The sequence below is a fragment of the Canis lupus genome, chromosome 14 (genome assembly GCF_011100685.1).
Source record: "Canis lupus familiaris isolate Mischka breed German Shepherd chromosome 14, alternate assembly UU_Cfam_GSD_1.0, whole genome shotgun sequence".
NCBI lineage: Eukaryota > Metazoa > Chordata > Mammalia > Carnivora > Canidae > Canis > Canis lupus.
This window is the reverse complement of record NC_049235.1, coordinates 40,032,210-40,052,519: the sequence shown is the minus strand read 5'-3', so window position 1 is coordinate 40,052,519 and position 20,310 is coordinate 40,032,210. Positions and strand designations below refer to the sequence as shown.

Sequence of the window (20,310 nt, the reverse complement as noted above, 5' to 3'; positions counted from 1 at the left end):
GATTAAGGTCAGGGAGCTTATTAAATGAAGACCCTTTCAAAAAAAAGTTCAGGTGGGGTGACTACTGGTATATTTGGAAGAGGCCAGATTATAGCATCTGCATGTCACAGGGAGAGAGGGGAATTTGTATTCATGAAAGGATTTAACCAAGAGTTAACAAGAACAAGACTTTTAAAAATAACTTCCAAGCCCCTTTAACATTTAAACGAATTTTTTTTTTGTCCCAACAACAACAACAACAAAAGAATTTCCAAAGGAAGTGGTGGAAGAAACCCCATTGCTTGAGACATTAAAAACCAGATGGTCCAAAGCCCCAGAAAATATTCACGCGGGATCAATTCTTCACTGGGTGAAAGCAAAAGGGACCAGTGCAATTTGTATTTTGAATCTCTAGCTTAGCAGTGCCATGAAAATAAAGATTTACATTTCCTTGGACTTTTCCTTAATTTCTTAGCTTCTGTTTGTGGTCTCATAACAATCAATGTTGACTTCTATTAGAGCTGGCCACACAGGAATTGCCTATTTTACTTGGGTATCTCTCCTCCTCACTATGTACTGTGAGCTTATCAGGTTTTCTCGCTGCCCCTGCAGGAGTGCTGTGTGCCCTGTGTTCTGGAAATGGTCCTGCACAATGGTTTTGCATTTGCTTCTGTCAGAGCCCCAAGAGTTTCACAATTTTTATGTTAAATGTCTTGACTTGGGAAAACCACACTTGAGGAGAGTATAAATTTGGATCTCACATTGTGCAGGCCTGGGGTTTTGATTTCTCACAGGAAACCTTTTCCCTCCCCCTCTGAGCACCACCATCCAGAGCCCTAGAAAGACAAAAAGCTTCCTTGTGGTTTCCCTGGGTGGGTGGGGGTCTTACTTCTAGCTCTCTGCTTCTCATGGGCCCAAGGCCACGTCTCCTGTATCTGTGAAGATGTTAAAACTCCAGCCTTAACCCCACCCTGCAAATGGTCTTTATCCCCCTTTGACCAAGTAGGGAGAGATAGGTCTGTTTCAGCTGGTTGACCATATTACTAGAGGCTGAATTCCTAGTCATAAGTAATTAGTAATTGCAAATACCCAACAATAGAGACTTAGTTAATTATAAGTCTTTGATTTGTATACTTTAATTCAAGTCAAATAAAAATTTGGGCATATACTAGGCAGATGTAAGGTGTTTAATATTTTTCTCCTGAGCACAAATGGGTATTAGACTTACTATTAATTGCTTCTCTGTACAAAAATTTTTTTGTTGAATCTGTGACAGAAGAGGTCTTAAATGGCTGCTGATTACTATTTAGAAAAAAATGACAGCTGTCTATATGAAGAGTTACTCAAAAGTTATATCAACATAGAGATCCATCCAGATCCAAATGTGTGCTCTGGTTTTATAAGTGAAGAATAATATGTTTTTGTATTTGAGGTCATGTCAGATGAGGTTAATGTGGTTACATGAGACTATCTTAAAAAAGACTATCTTAAAAAAAAATTTTATATCTTAAAAATGGGGTTGGCATTCCAATCAAATGAAGTTCTTCTAATTTAAATAACATATTTTATTCCCTATGCTGATCAATCATTTTCTCTCCCATAAAGTCATACCAGTTTTTGCACTATTGATTTGCAAAACTTACGTGGCATAAACATTATGTGACAGAAGTTATTTGTTATTAAGAGAGAGAATATCATCTCCAAGAAACTTGTCATCTAGAAATAGGAAAAATCACACAAAGTGATTTTATTTGTATCATGGCTTTTTCACTGTTGGCTACATTTGTGACAGCCGATTTCATATTAAATATTAACAGTATTTTGTTTATGCTTGAATGTGCTACAGTAGGAAGTAGATTTTACTCAGAATCTTCCTGGTTAGAAAGTGTATAATTCCAGTTTAATGATACACTTGCCGGCCAGTTATGAAGAACATTTTATATATCTAAGGTAATTAGGTTACCACTATGGTATCAAAATTTTGAGACTGTCCCCTTTAGTCTTACAAGGTTATTGTTTTTGGAGTTCAGAAGTGGTAAAATATTGGGAATTTCATTTGGTTTATACTAATAGTAACAGCTACAGCTTCCAGGAGATCATATGATTATAATGAATGAGCTATGGAAACAGTTAATCTGTTGTTGGATTTTTGATATAGGAAGCAAACTAGAGTTTGTGTTTTTCATTTTCAAGACTAAAACAAAAAACATTGATACGTTTAATTTGTGTTTCTTGTACTGGTAGAACAAGTTTTATAAGTAAATTTGTATGTGATCTTGGTGACATCTACTTTAAAAAAGCCTAACTGAATTGTGTTGAATCTTTTGGGTTAGTCAAGTGTGTCTGTGATTTGTATTGTTTTGATACTACTTTTCAATATATGAAAATACCCAGGAGACAGGCTCCTGCTGAATTTCTGGTCACTATGTCATCAGTGCTATGAGTGCATGTTGTCAGTTGTTTAAACATCATGAAATCCACTGTGGGCTGGCAAGAAGCATCTGGGAGCCAGACTTTTCCTGTGGACACACGCCAAGCAGTGTATTATATTTCCTCACGAAAGTGAACTATATTGAGATCATTTTTCTTTTTGAGTTTTTTAATCCAGGAATTATTTTCTAAAGCTAAGTAAGAATCATAGGATAAAATTGTTTATAACTTGAATTCCAGAATAGCTGGTTGATAACTACACACTTATTTAGTTAGAGTAGGTATAAATAAGTCATGTAATTAAACTACTTCAGGTAGCTAACAGTATTCTCCTAATTAGACTGTTCAGGAAGGTTCAAAGTCATTTCAAGTATTCTCTTTAAATCCATGATTTGCTCTAAATAAGGACAATAAACATTGAATGACCCTTTAAGTACTATGGTTGGACGTGTCATTTTATTTACATGTTTGATTGCATTATTTAATTAATTAGAAATAAACCCTAAATTGTATTTTAATATACACAATTATAGCATAACCTTTATTTTAACTAAAAATGCCAGGAAAGTTTGTAACATGTCATATTTAACTTAAAAAAATCTGAACAGTCTGATTCTGGGATCGGAGAACAAGAATGCTTTGTCATACTGGAAAATAAGCTGGGGGTTAGTTTGAGAGCACTGACATTACCTAGACTTAGAGGTCCCTAAGGTGGCAAGGATTTGTCTTTCCAGAATGGATACATTTACTCCAGGTGCTACCCTGGGCCACTGTTGGGTGAGACCTTAAAAAAATACGATCTGGTTTGCCTGCCATGTACATTAAAAATACCCTGGCCCATTTACATGAGCATAGACCTTTTATTTATGTTGGCCTTATTTCTGGAATCCAAGCAAAAGACACTTTGCAGATGAGAATTCAACTTATCCCTTTAGGGAGCCAAGTGTGGTTCCTAACCCCCTCTCCTTTTTTTCCTATTAAGTTTCAGATGTATAGCTTTAAAATTCACACAACAAAGTGATCACCACTACAAGTCTAGTTACCATCCACCATGATATATTTGACATCCTTCCCCTCGGTAACTGCTAGTCTATTCCCTGTATCTATGAATTTGTTTTGCTTTATTTTCTTTGTTTCTTTGTTTTTCTTCTTTTAAGATTCCACGTGTAAGGAAAATTATATGGTATTTGTCTTTCTCTGTCTAATTTCACTTAGATTATACCTTCAAGGTCCATCCATGTTGTGGCAAATGGCAAGATTTTATTCTTTTGTTGCTGAGTAGTATCCCATTTTACACATATGCTCCTCTTTATCTATTCATGTATCAGTGGCCACTTGGTTTGTTTCCATATCTTGGCTACTGTAAGTAATGCTGCAGTGAACATCAGGGTTCAGATATCTTTTTGAATTAGTGTTTTTGTATTATTTGACTAAATACCCAGAAGTGGAATAGCTGGGTCATGTAGTAGTTCTGTAAGTGTGTGTGTGTGTGTGTACGCGCGCGCATGCACGTGCATGTGTTTTTAAAGTTCAGATTTTTATTCTTACATATTTCAGAGAACATCAGATACTATTTTGCAGGAATGAACCCCAAGACTTTTGTCAGAAGAGCTCTGTACCACTCCTTATTCCCCCTGCAAGTTCTACCTAGCTTCTTTTGGCAATTCCTCGCTACAGAAATAAACTAGTTCTAGGGAATCTTTCATTTTCTAGGCATTGTAACATTTTATCATAAATTTATCTGTGTGTCAGAAAATTACAATTGAAAATGCCTTAAAAACATAGTTCTGAAAGTCCATGCACATCCCCTCCTAGGTACATGGAAATTTTTGTTTCAAGAAGCCATTCTTTTGTATTATGTAAAGTGCTTTAATTTGCTGCATTTTTCATGTCTTACTGCAGTCAAATCTGGTGAGAAACTATAGCTATCTCATTCAGGATTAATCAATCTTCTTAGGCTCCTGGCTAGGACGGAAGCTGCTCTCGGCTCTGCTTGCTTCAGGGCTTGGCCTTCCTCTGTTTTTTCATCATATTCAGCCTCTGAGAGGGAGGTGATGGGAGATGATTTTTCCATTTGTAAGCTGCCTTCCAACTGAAAGAAAAATGGAGGGGGCAAATGCCAAGCTTTTCACTTTTCTGTGGCCATTACAAACATGACTCTTCTGTTTTTCAGCAGGGTACACTATTTTTCAAAGGAGCTATTTTTTTTATACTGTCAGACTTAGGCAAGTTATTTTGTCATTGAAGAGTGTTTTAAAAAAAGAATATATGTCAATATGACATCATGAATATTAACTTTCTCATAAGTAACATGTTATGGCAGTAGGTTAAAGTGCTGTTTAATTAATTAACAAATACAAGAACAAGTGATCTATGCAATGTCTTCCATCGAAAGGGAAGAAAAAGCAAAGCACTTCAGAACTTGGGTTCTGGAGGCAGGTTGCCTGTATTCAAATTCTGACACTACTCCTTATTGCTGTGTTATGCTGAGCAAGTTACTTAAATGTTTCTATGCCTTCATTTCTTCATCTGCAAAATGAGACTAACAGCAATACCTTCGTCACAGGGTTTTTAGGGTTGAATGAGATTTATGCATTTACTGGCTAGCCTAGCATGGTGCTTGGTACATAGACAATCCTCAGATTACTATTAAAATCACTTGATTTGTAAATCTTCACTGCACTGAGCATTATATTGGCCACTTCACCTCATTTTACTCTCACAATAATTCTCTAAAGTAAATTTTGTATTTCTGTTTTCCAGATTAAAATTGAGGTTCAGAGAGTTTAATTAGCTTGCTAAATTTGTATAGCCAGTAAAAGAGAGTAACATGAACTTCTGGAATACAAATTTTATTTGCATTTCTATAGTTCCATTCTATACTTTGGGATTGATACGGGATTAATTTCTCCATTACTAATTTCATTATAATTAATTTTATGCTAGTGTTATTTAGTGGAGTATGCCTATATTTTGAAGTTTAAAAGGCAAGTAACATTTGGAGATACAATGTTCTAATTAACTTATATTCAAATTATAATAGAACACAAACCATTGAACCCTCATGTAAAAGAAGCCCCAGAAGGTCTGCCTTTATGTCAGTGGTTCTCAATGTGTGACCCCAGGACAAGCAACATGGGCTGGAAAAGTTTTAGAACTGCACAGTGCCAAATCTACTGAACCTGAAACTCTGTGGGTGGGGCCTGGCAACCTGGGTTTGAACAAGCCTTCTGAAGTTTGAAAACCACTACTCTAGGTGAACAACACAGCATGGTGGCATGCCAGAGATATTGATGTCGTTCATAATATCTAGTCCCAACCTGGAAGTTGCATATCACAGAGGGAGCACATGGTGGTAATAGAAAAATACAAGTGGGGCTGCTATTTGATAATTGCCCTATAAATATTAAATATTTAATACTGTGTACTCCATCTCCTCCATTCCTTGGATTTAGGGCTTCTAAGCAGGTGGTAACTATTTCTTTCAAGCATAGCCAATTGAGCACAAAGGATTAAGAAGCCAAGAATGACTTTCTGCTCACCCTCAGGTTCTTGTGCCTGAGACATGCAGAACCAGGGATCAGAAGGGCAATTTTTTTTTTTTTTTGGATTTACCACCGAGGAGTCTTCAACTAAGAACACCTGACATTAAGAGTATGGAGAGGGAAAGAAAGCACTCAGCCGTCACTTCCACTGCGTCTTATTCCTTCTTCATGTAGACTTTAGACATGATGCGGCCCATAAACAATGGAGGAGGCCAAAGAATGCAGGAAATAAATAGGGAAGCTGTGGCATATCCATATTTAATTGTGGAAAAAAGCAGACAAAAAACAGTTGTCATCTTAGAATCCATCATAGCCGATGAGGAGAAAACTGGCCATCAGCCACACTGCATTTCTGTAGATTTTAGCAAGGCAGATTTCAGAAAATTCAGAGAGAGAATAGGTACAAATGTATGGTGTTAAAGACAAACAAGTATTTTAAAATAGCACTTAATTCCAAATGATCACAATGAGGGAAAGGGAGAGAGAAACAAAAATGTATCAGTGTCTTGGTGCTATAGTCTGTCCAATTAATACAACTTTTACAGGGTGATAGATCAAGCACTGAAATGGCCAAATAACCAAGGAAAACAAGAAAAGCACTGAAATTTGTAAGTTATGCTAAGTATAATAAAAGGTGTGTAATTGTTCTGTGTTTTCGTTTGTTTTCAAAATTTATGGGGGGTGGTAATTCCAAGGAATCAGTTTCTACTTAATTTGCTCCTTTTCTGTCAAGAAGTATCTTCCAACTGATAAGATTGGTAGCGGGTAACAGAAGAAGCCAAGGACCGGCAAAGAGATTCAATAGAATACCCAGCTAACCGAAATCCATTTGATTTTCATTCATCATCAAACATTCCTGGAACACATTTTGTTTGTTTCAGCCCCTCTGTTAGGCCTGGTGGAGGAGCACTCAGAAGGAAAGGAGCCAAGTAGACAAATGTTTGGAGTGCTCTGTGAGAGCAGTGATAATGGAGGCCTGTACCAAGGCTGGGAGATTACAAAGGGGAGCACCTAGCTGCCTGGAGGACTTTGGGGAAAGCATTCTAAGTTGGGGGACATTTGAGTCATGTATTAAAGATGAATAGGTGGTAAGTTTGCCTCTGGCTTACATAAGATTGTATCACAAGACCAGTTGTAAATGAAGTAATTGAACTACTATTGCTGATTTTGAAGGAAGCCTGTGGAAAGAGAGCGATGCTAGAAGTATAGAGTCTAGCAATTAAATGATGAACTCTTCAAAAAGAATGGAAAGTTGCAGTATCTTAAGTTGGGTTTCCCAGAACAGACTCTGAGATGGTTGCATGTAGGAGACTTATTGGTGAGTGATCTTGAGGGATACCTCATATGAAAGCGAGGAAGGCAGGGATCCCTGGGTGGCTCAGTGGTTGAGCGTCTGCCTTCAGCTCAGGGCATGATCCTGGAGTCCCCGGATCGAGTCCCACATCAGGCTCCCTGCATGGACCCTGCTCCTCCCTCTGCCTGTGTCTCTGCCTCTCTCTCTCTCTCTCTGTCTTTCATGAATAAATAAATAAAATAAAATCTTTTAAAAAAGCGAGGAAAGCAGAATTGGGTGGAAGAAGCTAACCCACAGTGCAGCTGGGACGGAGGCTTCAGCCAAACTCTTGGGGAGCTCTGGGTCTGGGATGATTCTTCAAGGTGTTCTTAAGGCAAAGGGGCATGTCTTTATGTCCCCACATCTGCTAATCACTGGTTCCTGGCTCCTCTGGGAGAGGTATAATCATGAGAGAGGCAGTTCCCTGTAGTTCAGGAAAGTGCCTTGTAAGGGACAGCAGCAATCTGGGTTCCAGCAACTGGAGGATAATTGTGTTGGTCTTGAAGAGGGCACCTAGGAGGAGCACGACATTATCCATGACAGGTGGATTCTGCAAACCGTAGACAGTTTAGGAACTTTGAAGTGAACTCTAAAATAAGTCATCAAGTGGAGTCTTCTCTGCTACCTAGAAGATGAAATAATGATTACTAGAACCCATTAGGTGTTCAGGGAAATGACAGACATATAACTAGACTTAAGTGAGGCATTTGGCCAGGATTCTCATGAAATCTTTATGGATATAAAGACCATTGGATAACTGACTGTATAGTTGTGCCCAAAGGGTGCTGATTAATTTATTTTCTGAATGCCTTAGAGCTTAATTCTCAATATTGTCATACCATCATATTCATCAGTACCTAGATGAAGATATACAGGGATCAAATTAGGGATCAAATTAGGGATCAAATCTAACAAGATGACACATGATAGAATATCACAGTTGCTCCAAAAATCCCATGCACAAGTATGAGAAAGGAAAGACTTTGCTTTAGCAAGTGGCAAAACACATAGGCGTTTTGGTCAGCAGCTCAATATGACTCAACTGTAATGAGATTCAATCCTGGGATTGTGTGCTTTGGGAATATAAAATAATTATCAAGTAGTGTTCTGGGTTAGCAGGCTATCAATTTTTTCATGTTGTGAATCAACAGTGTTTAGATATTTCACTAAAAATGATCTTGCCATTTACAACAATGTGGATGGATCTAGAGGGTATAATGCTAACTGAAATAAGTCAGAAAGATAGATGCCATATGATTTCACTTGTAGATGGAAATTAAGAAAGGGGAAAAGAGAGCGAGAGAGAGGAGAGAGAGAGATCAACCTAGAAGCAGACTCTTAACTCTAGAGAACACACTGATAGCTACCAGAGGGGTGGTGGATGGGGATGGGTGAAATAGGTGAAGAGGATTAAGGAGGGCACTTGTGATGAGCACAGGGTGATGTATAGAAGTGTGGTATCACTATATTGCGCACCTGAAACTAAGATTTCATTGTATGTTAACTGGAACTTGAATAATAATAATAAAAACACAGGGCAGTATTCCCAAACCTTTTTGGTTCCAGGAGCCCTTTACAGTTTTAAAAATTATTAAGGACCCCAAAAAGCTCTATGTATGTGGGTTATGCCTCTCAATATTTACTATATTAGAAATTAAAACTGAGAAATACAAAAATGTTTATTAATGAGTTTTCAAAATCACAATGATAAACCCATGACATGTGAGTGTAAAGTATTTCTTAGGAAAAATCATTATATTTTCCCCCAAAATATCACTGAAAAGAGTGGCATGGTTTACATTTTGGCAGATCTCTTGAATTTCTGTTTTAATATTCTGTTTTAATAGAATATATTTAGACTCTCAAATCTGCATCTGCATTCACACTGCTGTGAATGTGTTGTTTTGGTTTAAGTACAGTCAGCATATGGAGAAACCCAGCCTCATACCTAGGAAATCAGAAGTGTTTTAATAGTCTGGGGGGTAATTGTAGATATTCTTCTTTGATACTGTACACAAACTGGACAAGTAGTAGTAAAAGGCTAGTTGCAAGGTGGAATCTAAAACCATATCAGTGAACTTCCCATACTTCATTACATTAAAATTCATGGATCTGTTTTATACTTTGAATGGATCTCTTACCATGCATGTTTTTGTAATGTTGTACCTTGGTCATTTGGAAAATATCAGTTCACTGCATTATGCAGAACTTCTAAATATTGGCACAATTATAATACAATTAACTACATTAATATCACTACCAATCACATTAGAAGACTTTTTTTATTTAAAAGATTTTATTTATTTATTTGTTCTTAAAGATTTTATTCATTTATTCGTGAGAGACACATAGAGACGAGACATAGGCAGAGGGAAAAGCAGGCTCTTTGCGGGGAACCTAAGGCAAAACTCGATCCCAGGACCCTGGGATCACGATCTGAGCTGAAAGCAGACCAGATCCTCAACCCCTGAGCCACCCAGGTGCCCAAGATTTGATTTATTTATTCATGAGAGACACACAGAGAGAGGCAGAGGGAGAAGCAGGTTTCCCTTGGGGAGTCCAATGTGGGACTCAATCCCAGAACCCTGGGATCACGACCTGAGCCAAAGGCAGACGCTCAACCACTAAGCCACTCAGGCACCCTAGAAACTTCTTTAAATACTGGAGAGTGGTCAAGCTCACAGTGGCAGATTTAAGATTCTAAAACTCTGATTTTTGCTTGAAAGCTTAAATTTTATCATGGCAATAAATGTTGTTTTCTTTGAAATAATAAGCTCACTTAGTTCATTTTTGAGGAACTATCTGCCACATTCTCACGTCTGAGTAACCATAGTGTGTCTGTCACTCATTCTTTCAAGTAAAAATGCTGTTCCATGAGAGAGCAGCTAGTTCAGCTTGCCACTCAATCTCTTGCACATCTGGAAATGCAGAAGTGTGCATAATGCATTCTTCTGATTTTGTCACACAGAATATTAAAAAGACATGTTCTCAGCGTTGGTATTACACGAAAATAATAATTTGTACTGCTTCATCCTGGACAGTCTTAGGTGAAACTGGCTTGTCTTTCATGCTAGTGCAAGGCAGTGAAAAAAGTGACAGTTTGGTGCCACTGCACTGATTTATGCTGAGGTGTCAGCAGTTTACCCATCATCGCTTTGCAGCATCGGTGCAAATGTTAACACAATGAAAAAGGCACAGGTCTTCATTTTAATATAAAAATAGTTTTGACCTCATAGACTCTCCACCTTCTGGGAGAGTCTGTTGCTACAAGGGAGCTGGAACCAAAAGTCCAGTGGGTGATGGTTCCTCATATGCTCCTATGCTCCTATGCTTTTTTTCTCTCTAGATTCTTAGAAAGGAGGTTAATGGGCACTGCACGTGAAGAGGATGAGTATTTGCATAAGCAAACAGAGGACACAGAGCCCAAGCCTGTGACAAATGAGCTCTGCGCCCGTCTCTCTGCTTTTTTCCTAAGGTTGGAATTAGGCAGTTGTAGATCTTTATAAAACAGCCAAGTTACAATGACATGATCTTAACACCACCCTATTTATCATTAGATAGTATTCTTTTAGGGGAAAATTTAAACCAAAATCTCAGTTGAGGTGAAATATTTTACTTTCTAAATGGTATTCAAGTTATAATAAAATACAAGTACATTTGGATAAGAAACATGGGGGGTGGATAATGAAATATGTATATACTGGGATATTTTTTACTAAAAATGAAAATGGAGGAAAACCAGAAACTGAGTGAAGGTAGTCTAGGAAAAGATATTAATAGTGGTTATGGATAAGTCTTGGATGATTTAAAGATATGTATATATTTTTGCTTATCTCTATGTCTGACTTCTAGCAATGAATAGATACTGCCTTTGTAGCAAAAAGGATATTTTAAAAAGAGTTTATTTACATTAAAAAACAGAACTGTTATTAGCAGCAAACTCTAATTGTACCAGAAATCCAGAGCCAGATTGAGGTTACTGTAACTGCGAAATAATTTAGTTTGACATTCTTGGGTTAAAAGAATTTTAATATCACAGAATTGATTATAAATGTTAATTAAAAAGCTAAGAGTTTGAGCTTTATGGAGTAGTTAGGAGAATTTTAGATTGTGGCATGCGTGAATATAATACACTGGGACAAGGAAGAGCCCCATCTCATTGCTTCCTCATGTCTAGCCCTCTGTGGGAGTAGCATCATTTTTGACTAACAGAATCTGGCCTATTAAAACCTTATTTTTAAACCTGTGTGCTTTCTTTACTTGCAGTAGTTGTCTGTAGATGATCAAGTCTTGTAAGACTGCTCCTGAAGAGAGAAGTACCTCTGGAGCAGCAGAGACTTTTCCAGAAATGTCTGCAGTGCATGTTGCATAGAAGGGCAGTGCAAAGAGAGAAGAGCAGAGTGCCAGTTGCATGACTTTGGGCCAGTCATGCAACACCCCGAGTCTGGTTCCCTGTTAATGAAAGAAGGAAGTTGAACTAGATTATATCTAAGGTTTCTTTCCCTAAGATTCTCTCCAGATTCTGTCAGATGGGATTCATACTTGAATTTGAGGGGTTTTTTTCCCCGACAGCCTATAGCAAGTTTAATGTCTGTGAAAATTTATTAGTTTTGTGTTTTCAGATTTGTGTATAAATTATTAACCTTAATATAATACAGAAATGTACTTATAATCCTAATGGTGTTTATTTTTGCTTTTGAAGTGCAATGATAAGCTTTTCCTATCAAACCCCATAAGAATAAAATGTCGAGGTTGAAAGTTAGATTGTATGATTGAAGAACTATTGCTTATTTGGTTGCCTTTTATACCATATTAACCTTCTGGGTTGCCAAATTCATAAATGATTGCAAACCACCAAGCTCTAAGGTAATGACCCTGATATTGCATGCTAATTGTGCTTTTTTCCCTTCCCCTGAGAAATCTGATTTTGTCATTGTCCTGCCCAAATCCTGTTCGGAGAGGTATGGGGTAGACATTATTCTTGGTACCTTACAGAGATGAGAATTATGGTCTCAAGGTTACATGAGTACTAGAACTATAGTAGTTGGCCCCAATTTGCCTGAATTTCCAGGAGAATAAGCTTGACTCTAAATATACCATTTCAGTTGTCTTTATCTTTCTGTTCGTCTTGAAGTTTCTTTTTTTTGTTTGTTTGTTTGTTTGGGGTTTGTTTGTTTGTTTGTTTTTTTTTTTGAAGTTTCATATAATATTAAAAGGTACATGCTTCTGTCTTTATAAAAGTTTATCTTTTATTGCTGTAAAATATATGTCAGTCTATTAAACAGATTAAAAAATCATTTTATTTCAATTACCATATTTTAACTTACCTGTGGTCCAGGATTTATAGGCCCCTTAAGGAACTCACTTTTCCTCACTGTCTTGGTCTGAATTCCGTTGCCCATACATACCCCTTTGACTCTGCTCTTCCACTTGTCTCACACTACTGCCAGCTTCGGAGCTTGCCTTAGGTCCTCAAAGAGAAGAGGGGCTGAGGTACCATTTGTGTGAATCCTTTCTGCATTTCTCCCTCTTTTACACTGTATTGCTGGAACTGGCCAGAGGGGTCTTCCTTTCCCCATCATTTCTGTCCCATCATTTCCCAGCCAGGGACATCTTGCTTGCAGCACCCTGGTGCCCAAACCCTTGGAGAAATGTGAAAGATAGTCTGTTGCTCTGAAATGTAAACGAACTTCTTTGTTCGTAAAAAGACTCACTGTTACTGTCTACATTGAAACATGTTTTCCTTACTGAAATTTGATGAGAAAGAATTATGAAATATTATTTCATCATAAAATAATCGAAAGTTTACAATTTATACTTATATATTTATAATATAATATTTATATATTGTATTTATAATATATGCATTATAAAAAACTGAAATGTTATTTCAATTATGAGTTGCATTAGAGACCTTTTCATAGTATCAAATATTATGTGCTGGCTTTAGGGCACTTGAGGGTGTGGACATTAAAGGTGGGGAAGGAGAGCCTGGAGAACAGAAAGGAGATGTGTCTTGGGGGCATGCCAACCTGAAATTCTGTTTCTAAATTATCACTGCAAAGATTGCTTACCTTAAGATGTCTTTCACATACAAGGCTATGGGCAGAATAGAATCTGCCCGCTTTTGTGAAAATGTTTTCCGGGTCCACAAACAGCCAGTATTCAAATGACATTTTAGAAAACAACCCATCTGTAAGCTGAAGAGAAGGTGAAAAGAAGTGGCACATGCTGGAGTTTCAGTCCCTGTTCTATTGTGTGTGTGAGCCTAGACAAGCACTTCAAGCTCTGTAAGTCTCATTTCTGCATCCATAACATGATGGTAAAAATACCTGTTGTTACCTCATAGAGTTGTCCTAAGGATTTAGTTACCTAATGGATATAAATGCATACAGCATGAACATTTAAGCAGTAAATGATTAACTTTTCTTGAGGCAAACATACTAGTCTCATAATCAAATGAAGTTGGGGCAGGTGGAGATCTACACCCAGTCTTTATTTCAGAGCATAGCTTTTGATTCTGTGTCTTATGTCTTTTAAAATACATTGGAATTCAGCAGAGCTGTTTTCTGGAGGCACTTAATGAGAAAGGTAATCATTGTGAGTCGAAGATTTTCTCATGTTGTCCTCTACTCCCTGGAAGACGTGATAAGATCAGTCCTCAGCCCCAGTGCGAACATCACACACCCTCTTTTGATGCTAACAAATTGTCTTTAGCCTTTTTCAAGCAATGTCAGCTGTACGTGTCATTTGCTTATCGCTTTTCTCTTTTGGTTATTTTGTCCTTAAACAAAGAACATTAGTAAGCAAGAAATAGCCATTTTGTAAAAACTGCATAGCTAGACAGATTTGTGATCCTTATTAGGGTAATAATCCATCTGTTATGGAACTGGATCAATTTGTAAATTAAATTGATTAATCTAGCAGGGGAAAAAAAGGTCTTGACTTTTCCCACATAAGCATTTCCTCAAATGGTAGTCATCCTAAAAAGATTTGGGAAGACTCAGTTTTTTCTTTCTCTGCTCAACTCAGAAGGAAGGCCAAATATCTTCTGAAAGGGGGAGAGAGAGTGGAGTTCAGCTTTTGGATTCCATGGGATCTGATTGTTGCTGGAACTTCCATATTTTTGACTGGGTATAATATTAAAACCCTCTGACGACTGCCGGAATATTTCTAATACTCACTGATTAGTTTAGTAAATGTATGACTGTGTTTGAATTATCTTCTGCGGTTAGTTTTCTGTTATTTTCATCTTGTCTGATCAACAAAATCTTCTGATGATTCTTCTAACAATGTGTGATTGGAATAATAACTTCACATGTTGAAGAGTTTTGTGCTGCAGCTAAGAGGCATGTAAATACAAGCTGCTTATTTGCAAGAAGCTTCCAGATTTGCAATATGATTGCTATGGAAACCACATAATGAAAACCTTATAACCATCTGTGTGGTTTGATGGATTTTACCGCATAGCTGAGCTGTTTTTGTTTACTGTTATTAAAATGTTGAATGGAATATATTAACCCACAAACATTGACTATTTGAGGTATTAATTAGTATTGTATAATGACATCGTGACTCAACACCAAAATAAAATATGTTTAATAATAAACCTAAATGAAACAACATGTATATATATTTCTAATATATTATGGAGGTGATTATTGCCTAGAATTTTCATTTGTTCTTATATATTTTTTTGAGTGGTGTGGCGAGTTTTTTTCTCTGTTAATAAATGAACATGGTAGGATTTATTTTCATGATTTTGAATCCATTTGTTCATTCCATATTTATTGAATGTCTCCCTTGTACCAGATTGTATTCAAGATTCGGTCTGACTTTTCCCCCCTAAGACTAAAACACACACACACTCCAAATTTGATTTTGTTTTCTTTTATATGGAAGCTCTTTGTATTGTTAGCCCAAGATAAAATGAGTTGTTTGAATATTGTTAAGAAGAACTGATGCATAAAATAAAATACAGAAGGCTTTGACCTAAAAATAGGTTTGAAATGGAGAAAGGAAGTTTTGTTAATGAGCGTTTCCTTCTCTAAAAAACTACTTTTCTGCATCTCACATGGATCTCAATTCAGTTACTTCTCAGTAAATATTGATATTTAAGTAGGTATTTTAATATCATTCTGGTAATTTAAGACTACATTGTATACATTATAGGCACTTAGATTTTAGTAAGATAAGAATAAAGTCATAGTAATAATCTTCTAAGTTCATTGTTTACTTTGCCAAGAGTGGAGTTTTCCATTCAATTATTGTGATTAGTTTTTGTGATATCTCGACACTAACTTTGGGTGATGAGTCTATATCCCATAGTGTCTTCTTGAGATCCAAAACTAATGCTCCTGACATTGTTTTGGTCATGGCTTTTGACTTGAGGGCAAGCGCCCTTCACTAGTTTTGAATTTATTCCTTACTATCAGATTTGTGACCAGATTGGAGGAAAGGGAGGGAGCTGGGGAAAGTGTGAAAAGTAAGGAAAGTTTTCTCCTTTTAAGAAAATTAAACTGTCTGTAAGATAAGTAGTTTGGACCAAATGACTGTATAGGTCCCTCATATCTTAGAAATTTGCATGAAAACCTCATATTAACTCATTTATGATAACTACCCTTGTGATTTGGTGTGAGATAACTTGTTAAAGAGGAAAAAGATAGGATTTAGTGTTAGATTTTTAATAGATCTTCCATGTATTGATTACTATTTGAACCATATTTAAATTGCCAACATTAGGGCCAACTCAATATGTATATAGTGTCAAATATTTCTAGCTGTTCCTTTTTGGGGGGCTTTCATTATTTTGTTTGAATTGAGTTACAGAAATCAGAACAGTTACATGTTTGTTTTATAAGTACAATAACTCTCAAGCTTGATTTAAATGTTGAATTTTATTAATCACCACTTCAAAGTTTGCATGAGAGATGTCTCACTTTGCATCTATACTTCTGACCTCTCTACCAGACTTTCCAATGGCCTGGACATTTCCTCTGGGTTGCCCCACCAGTACATTAAATCTCTCACATGAGAGGGGCACCTGGATGGCTCAGTCAGTTAAGCATCTGACTCTTGGTTTCGGCTCAGTTGATGATCTCAGGGTTGTGGGATGGAGCCTTGTGTGGGGCTCTGTGCTGAGCGGGGAGTCTGCTTGAGATTCTCTCTCTCTCTCTCTTTCTCTCTCTCTCTCTTTCTTGCTTTTCCCCTCTGCCCCTCCCCCCTTAAATAAATAAATATAGATCTCTCACGTCAGAAACACAGTTCCTGTGTTCCCTCAGCAGTATAGTTTATCTTGGTTATTCTTCCTCAGGAATGACGTTCCCATTTCTCTGTTAACTAAGCTCAAAACTTGAGTCATTTTCAGTTGCTCTTCTTCCCTGAGCCCTCCACATGCAGACAGGCACAAAGTTTATCAATTCTAGTTCCTTTCCCTCTCATAACTGGCTCCTTTCCATTTCCTCTGCCCCTTAGTTCAGGACTTCCTTCCCCTGTAGCCAGAGTCCAGAGTGCTCTCTCTGCACGCCCTCCTTCGGGCCGTCTGGGACAATGGGATCAGATGACCATTCCTCAGGCATAGTTTTGATCCTGCCCTTTCTCTGCTCCGACATCTTCTGGGGCTCTTACTGCCCTCCAAAGAAAAGGCTAACATCCACAGCCGGATGTTTATGGCCCTTCCCCAGCTGGCCCAAGCTCCTAGCATTATCTCCGATCCTGTTCTTCCCCTTTGAGTACTGCATTCTTTAGCCAAGTGGATATTACGGTGCTTTTTCTTTAGCTGATGGCTCTCCCTCTGTTTAGAAGTTTCCTCTGTCCCATCTCTCTTCAGATTTTCTCCATCCCCCAGAGCTTGATGGTGTTGCCCCTTGGGTGGTTTCCTCTCTGGGGTCCTTCAGAACCTTGGGCCTCCCGTGTCAGGGTTTATGCCCCTTATTCCATTTTCCTTTACATACTGTCTTCTGTGCCCTGGAGGCTGTCAGCCTCCTGAGGGCAGAAGCTCCAGACTGTCTTTGCCTCCTAGTAGAACCTCTCTCTTACAGGTAGCTAACACCCATTAAAGATTTTATTGGTTGAGTTATTTAATAGTCATAATGGCTATATTTATAAATTTTGCATATTTTAAGGTTTTTAATTTTTTCTTGAAATTGTTCTTTTTGAACTCTGTTTTTCTTGGGCCTGCCATTTGGTTCATATATCCTGCCTTAAATATTTCCAAAGTGTGTATAAATCCTTAGGTGAGGAAATTGGTCCTGTAATAAATGTTTCCTTAATGTAAAATAACTAAATATTATCTACTGACTCTGTTTAAAACTCTTCTCATTTAATCTTCTCATATTTCTTCCTATAACTGGGGGCATGAATGTGATAGGAGAGTGTCAGAATAACAAAGGTAAAGTCCCAAATATAATGCCGGATAAAAAACATGGACTTTATGATCACAATCCTAAGTTTGAATAACAAACAGTAGAAGTTTATTGTTGTTGTTGTTTTTAAGATTTTATTTATTCATGAGAGACACACAGAGAGAGGCAGAGACATAGCCAGAAGGAGAAGCAGTCTCTCTGTGGGGAGCCCAATGTGGGATTTGATCTCAGGATCCAGGGATCATGCCCTGAGCTGAAGGCAGATGTTCAACCACTGAGCCCACCCAAGTGCCCCTTCTTTACCCTTTTGAACCTCCGTTTACTCATCTGGAAAAGGAGGATTTAAAACTATGTGTGAAATCTTAACATCTGCCATAGCTTATGGCAGGCATATAGTAGATCCTCAGTATAATTTGGGGGGAATTGTTCTGAAGGGTGAGGATTCTTGTATTCTCCTTTGAAGATTGAGTGGGAACACCTGAAGTATCTGATACTCAAGAAATGATTTATAGGTTAACTATATTTTACATCACACATTTTCCCTCTGCTTTCCTGATGTTTGAGGGACCATGGTTTTAGCCGTGATCCTCTTGCTACAGCATAATGTGAGTCTGCCCATATAGTGCTGGGTGTTACTTCCCTGTATCTCAGGGCCAGTCTGAATGTAAGAGTGTTCCAGATGAGTTTCTGTAAGTACTTAAAACAAAATATGTATCTTAAATTTTATCTAGCCAACTGGGAAGGTTGCTATTTGGAAGTAGCTGGAGGTTGATCTGTTCAGCTTTAGATTATTGAAAAAGGAATGTGAATGTTGAGTGGTTTCATTCTTTGAGAAGGAATATTTATGTGTTATAAACGTTTGGTTTCACTCAGTAAGACTGTGTGAGTACTATTATTTTTGAGGACACTCTTCAGTGTGCCATTTGTTTGTTTGCAGAAGAGGAAGAAGACAGTGCTCCTGCGAAAGTGGAGGAACAAAGGAAAATGAGCCAGGACAATGTTCATCCCACCACAGGTAATGGCTAGGATGGCTTCCTGGGCAAGCTTCTTTTGGTTTTGTTCACTTTCCCTTCAGTTACTTTCTTACTGCTCTAAAGATGTTTACATAACTCTCTGAAGTTGGCTGGTTCGATCTGGATCTCTTATGGCTGGTAAGCTGCTTAGTCCCATTTAGGATGCATGGAAACCACTTGAGAAGGATTTATAAAGTAAGCCAATTTATACAAGGTATTCCTTCCTGAATTACTTTGTAATGACTCAATTAGCTTTCATTTCTGCACAAAGGAGATTTAGTTGCATAAATTAGCTTATCATCATTGAGGAAGTGTCACTGCTAAAGGACAGTTTATAGATACAACATGCAGTTGCTGTCAAACCTATAAGAATGTAATATAGACATCTGTGTATACTTTGTGCTTGAGCAGAACAGACTTCTGCCATTCAGAGACTAACAGGGGACAACAAGTTGCCCAGGGGACTGGCAATGTAGACATCTCTGAAAAGGTCAACTTGACACAGGCTCTGACAATCGACCCACAGCTCTGTCTTCTTTGATAAAAATCAGATAAACTTAAGACCGCTAATTGATCTGCAGCCTGTTTAAATGTTGGCCATGCATATCTTCATCGCATATGATTAACACAGAAAGCAAATGAATTGGGTAAGAAATGCCAGAGTCCGGTGACAGCAGTTTAAAAATCGGAAAAGGACACTGATGGCCTAGAAGGCTAGGAAGGATATTCCCCTTATCCATTTCCACTTGGCACATGGCCCCAAGTACTAATTATGACTGAGGCTGGAAAAATAAGTACATGCTATATACAAAATCACATGATACGGGAAACTTTTTTTTTTTTTTTTTTGCAGGTTGTTATTTCCAAACAGCAGGAGATAAACCATATCTGTAGTGCAAGCATGAGGTTAGCTTTGATAAACCAGCAATTATTTTACACGGAAAGAAGAGAGGGAATGCCTTCTTATCAGGACTTTTACACCTCTTCATAGCCACATGTCAGCTGGGGCAAGGCCTGCCATATCATCCCGTGTCTTGCACAGAGCTGTAGTTGAGGGTCACCTTCCCTTCTCTGATATGTTCATACATCACTCTTTCTAGCTGTCAGAGGCAGGGTGGACAGGAAGTGTGTGTTCAGGAAGTAGCTTTCCCGAGCCCTTCCTACCGTGACACGTGGAAAGGAAACAGAGGCCTGATTTCCGGACCTGGACAGGAAAGCAGGAGCAGGTTGCTGGAGAAGGTTTTGGTTTGCTTTTTTTCAGTAAGGAAGTGAGGATGAAGCCATTAGATGTGAGCACCATGGTCCTGTAAAATGCAGCTATAAAATGCTAAGACTGAGGACTGCTTAATAGCGATTTAACTATGTGAGTTTTGTTAGGTATCACAAAGCTTCTGCCAAAAGCGTGTAGGTGTTTTTTGTTCTTTTGTTTTTAAATTTCAATGCAGGTGTAGAAGGTAGACAAGTATAGATAATTCTTCCACAAATATAAGTATTTTGGCTTAAAGCAATCGTATTTTTCAAAAACCCGTTTAAAGTAACACGCTCCCAAATTTTTGCCTTTGAGGGAAGGAAGAAAAAAGTCAGTATTTCTTCAAAGGAATGTAGCAAGTAGATCTAGCTTTCCATGCAATAGCTATAAAGCACTG

The 20,310-nt window shown here is 37.8% G+C and overlaps 1 protein-coding gene across 5 annotated transcripts in view; it reads left to right on the top strand.

Annotated features, from left to right (window-relative positions):
* Positions 1-20,310, top strand: part of SKAP2 (src kinase associated phosphoprotein 2) — a 177,929-nt gene that overhangs the window by 136,656 nt on the left and 20,963 nt on the right. For all 5 annotated transcript variants that reach the window (XM_038557172.1, XM_038557171.1, XM_038557173.1 and 2 more), the window contains one exon: positions 18,589-18,666. In XM_038557172.1, the coding sequence (XP_038413100.1) occupies positions 18,589-18,666 (78 nt within the window). The remainder of the gene's footprint in view (positions 1-18,588; positions 18,667-20,310) is intronic.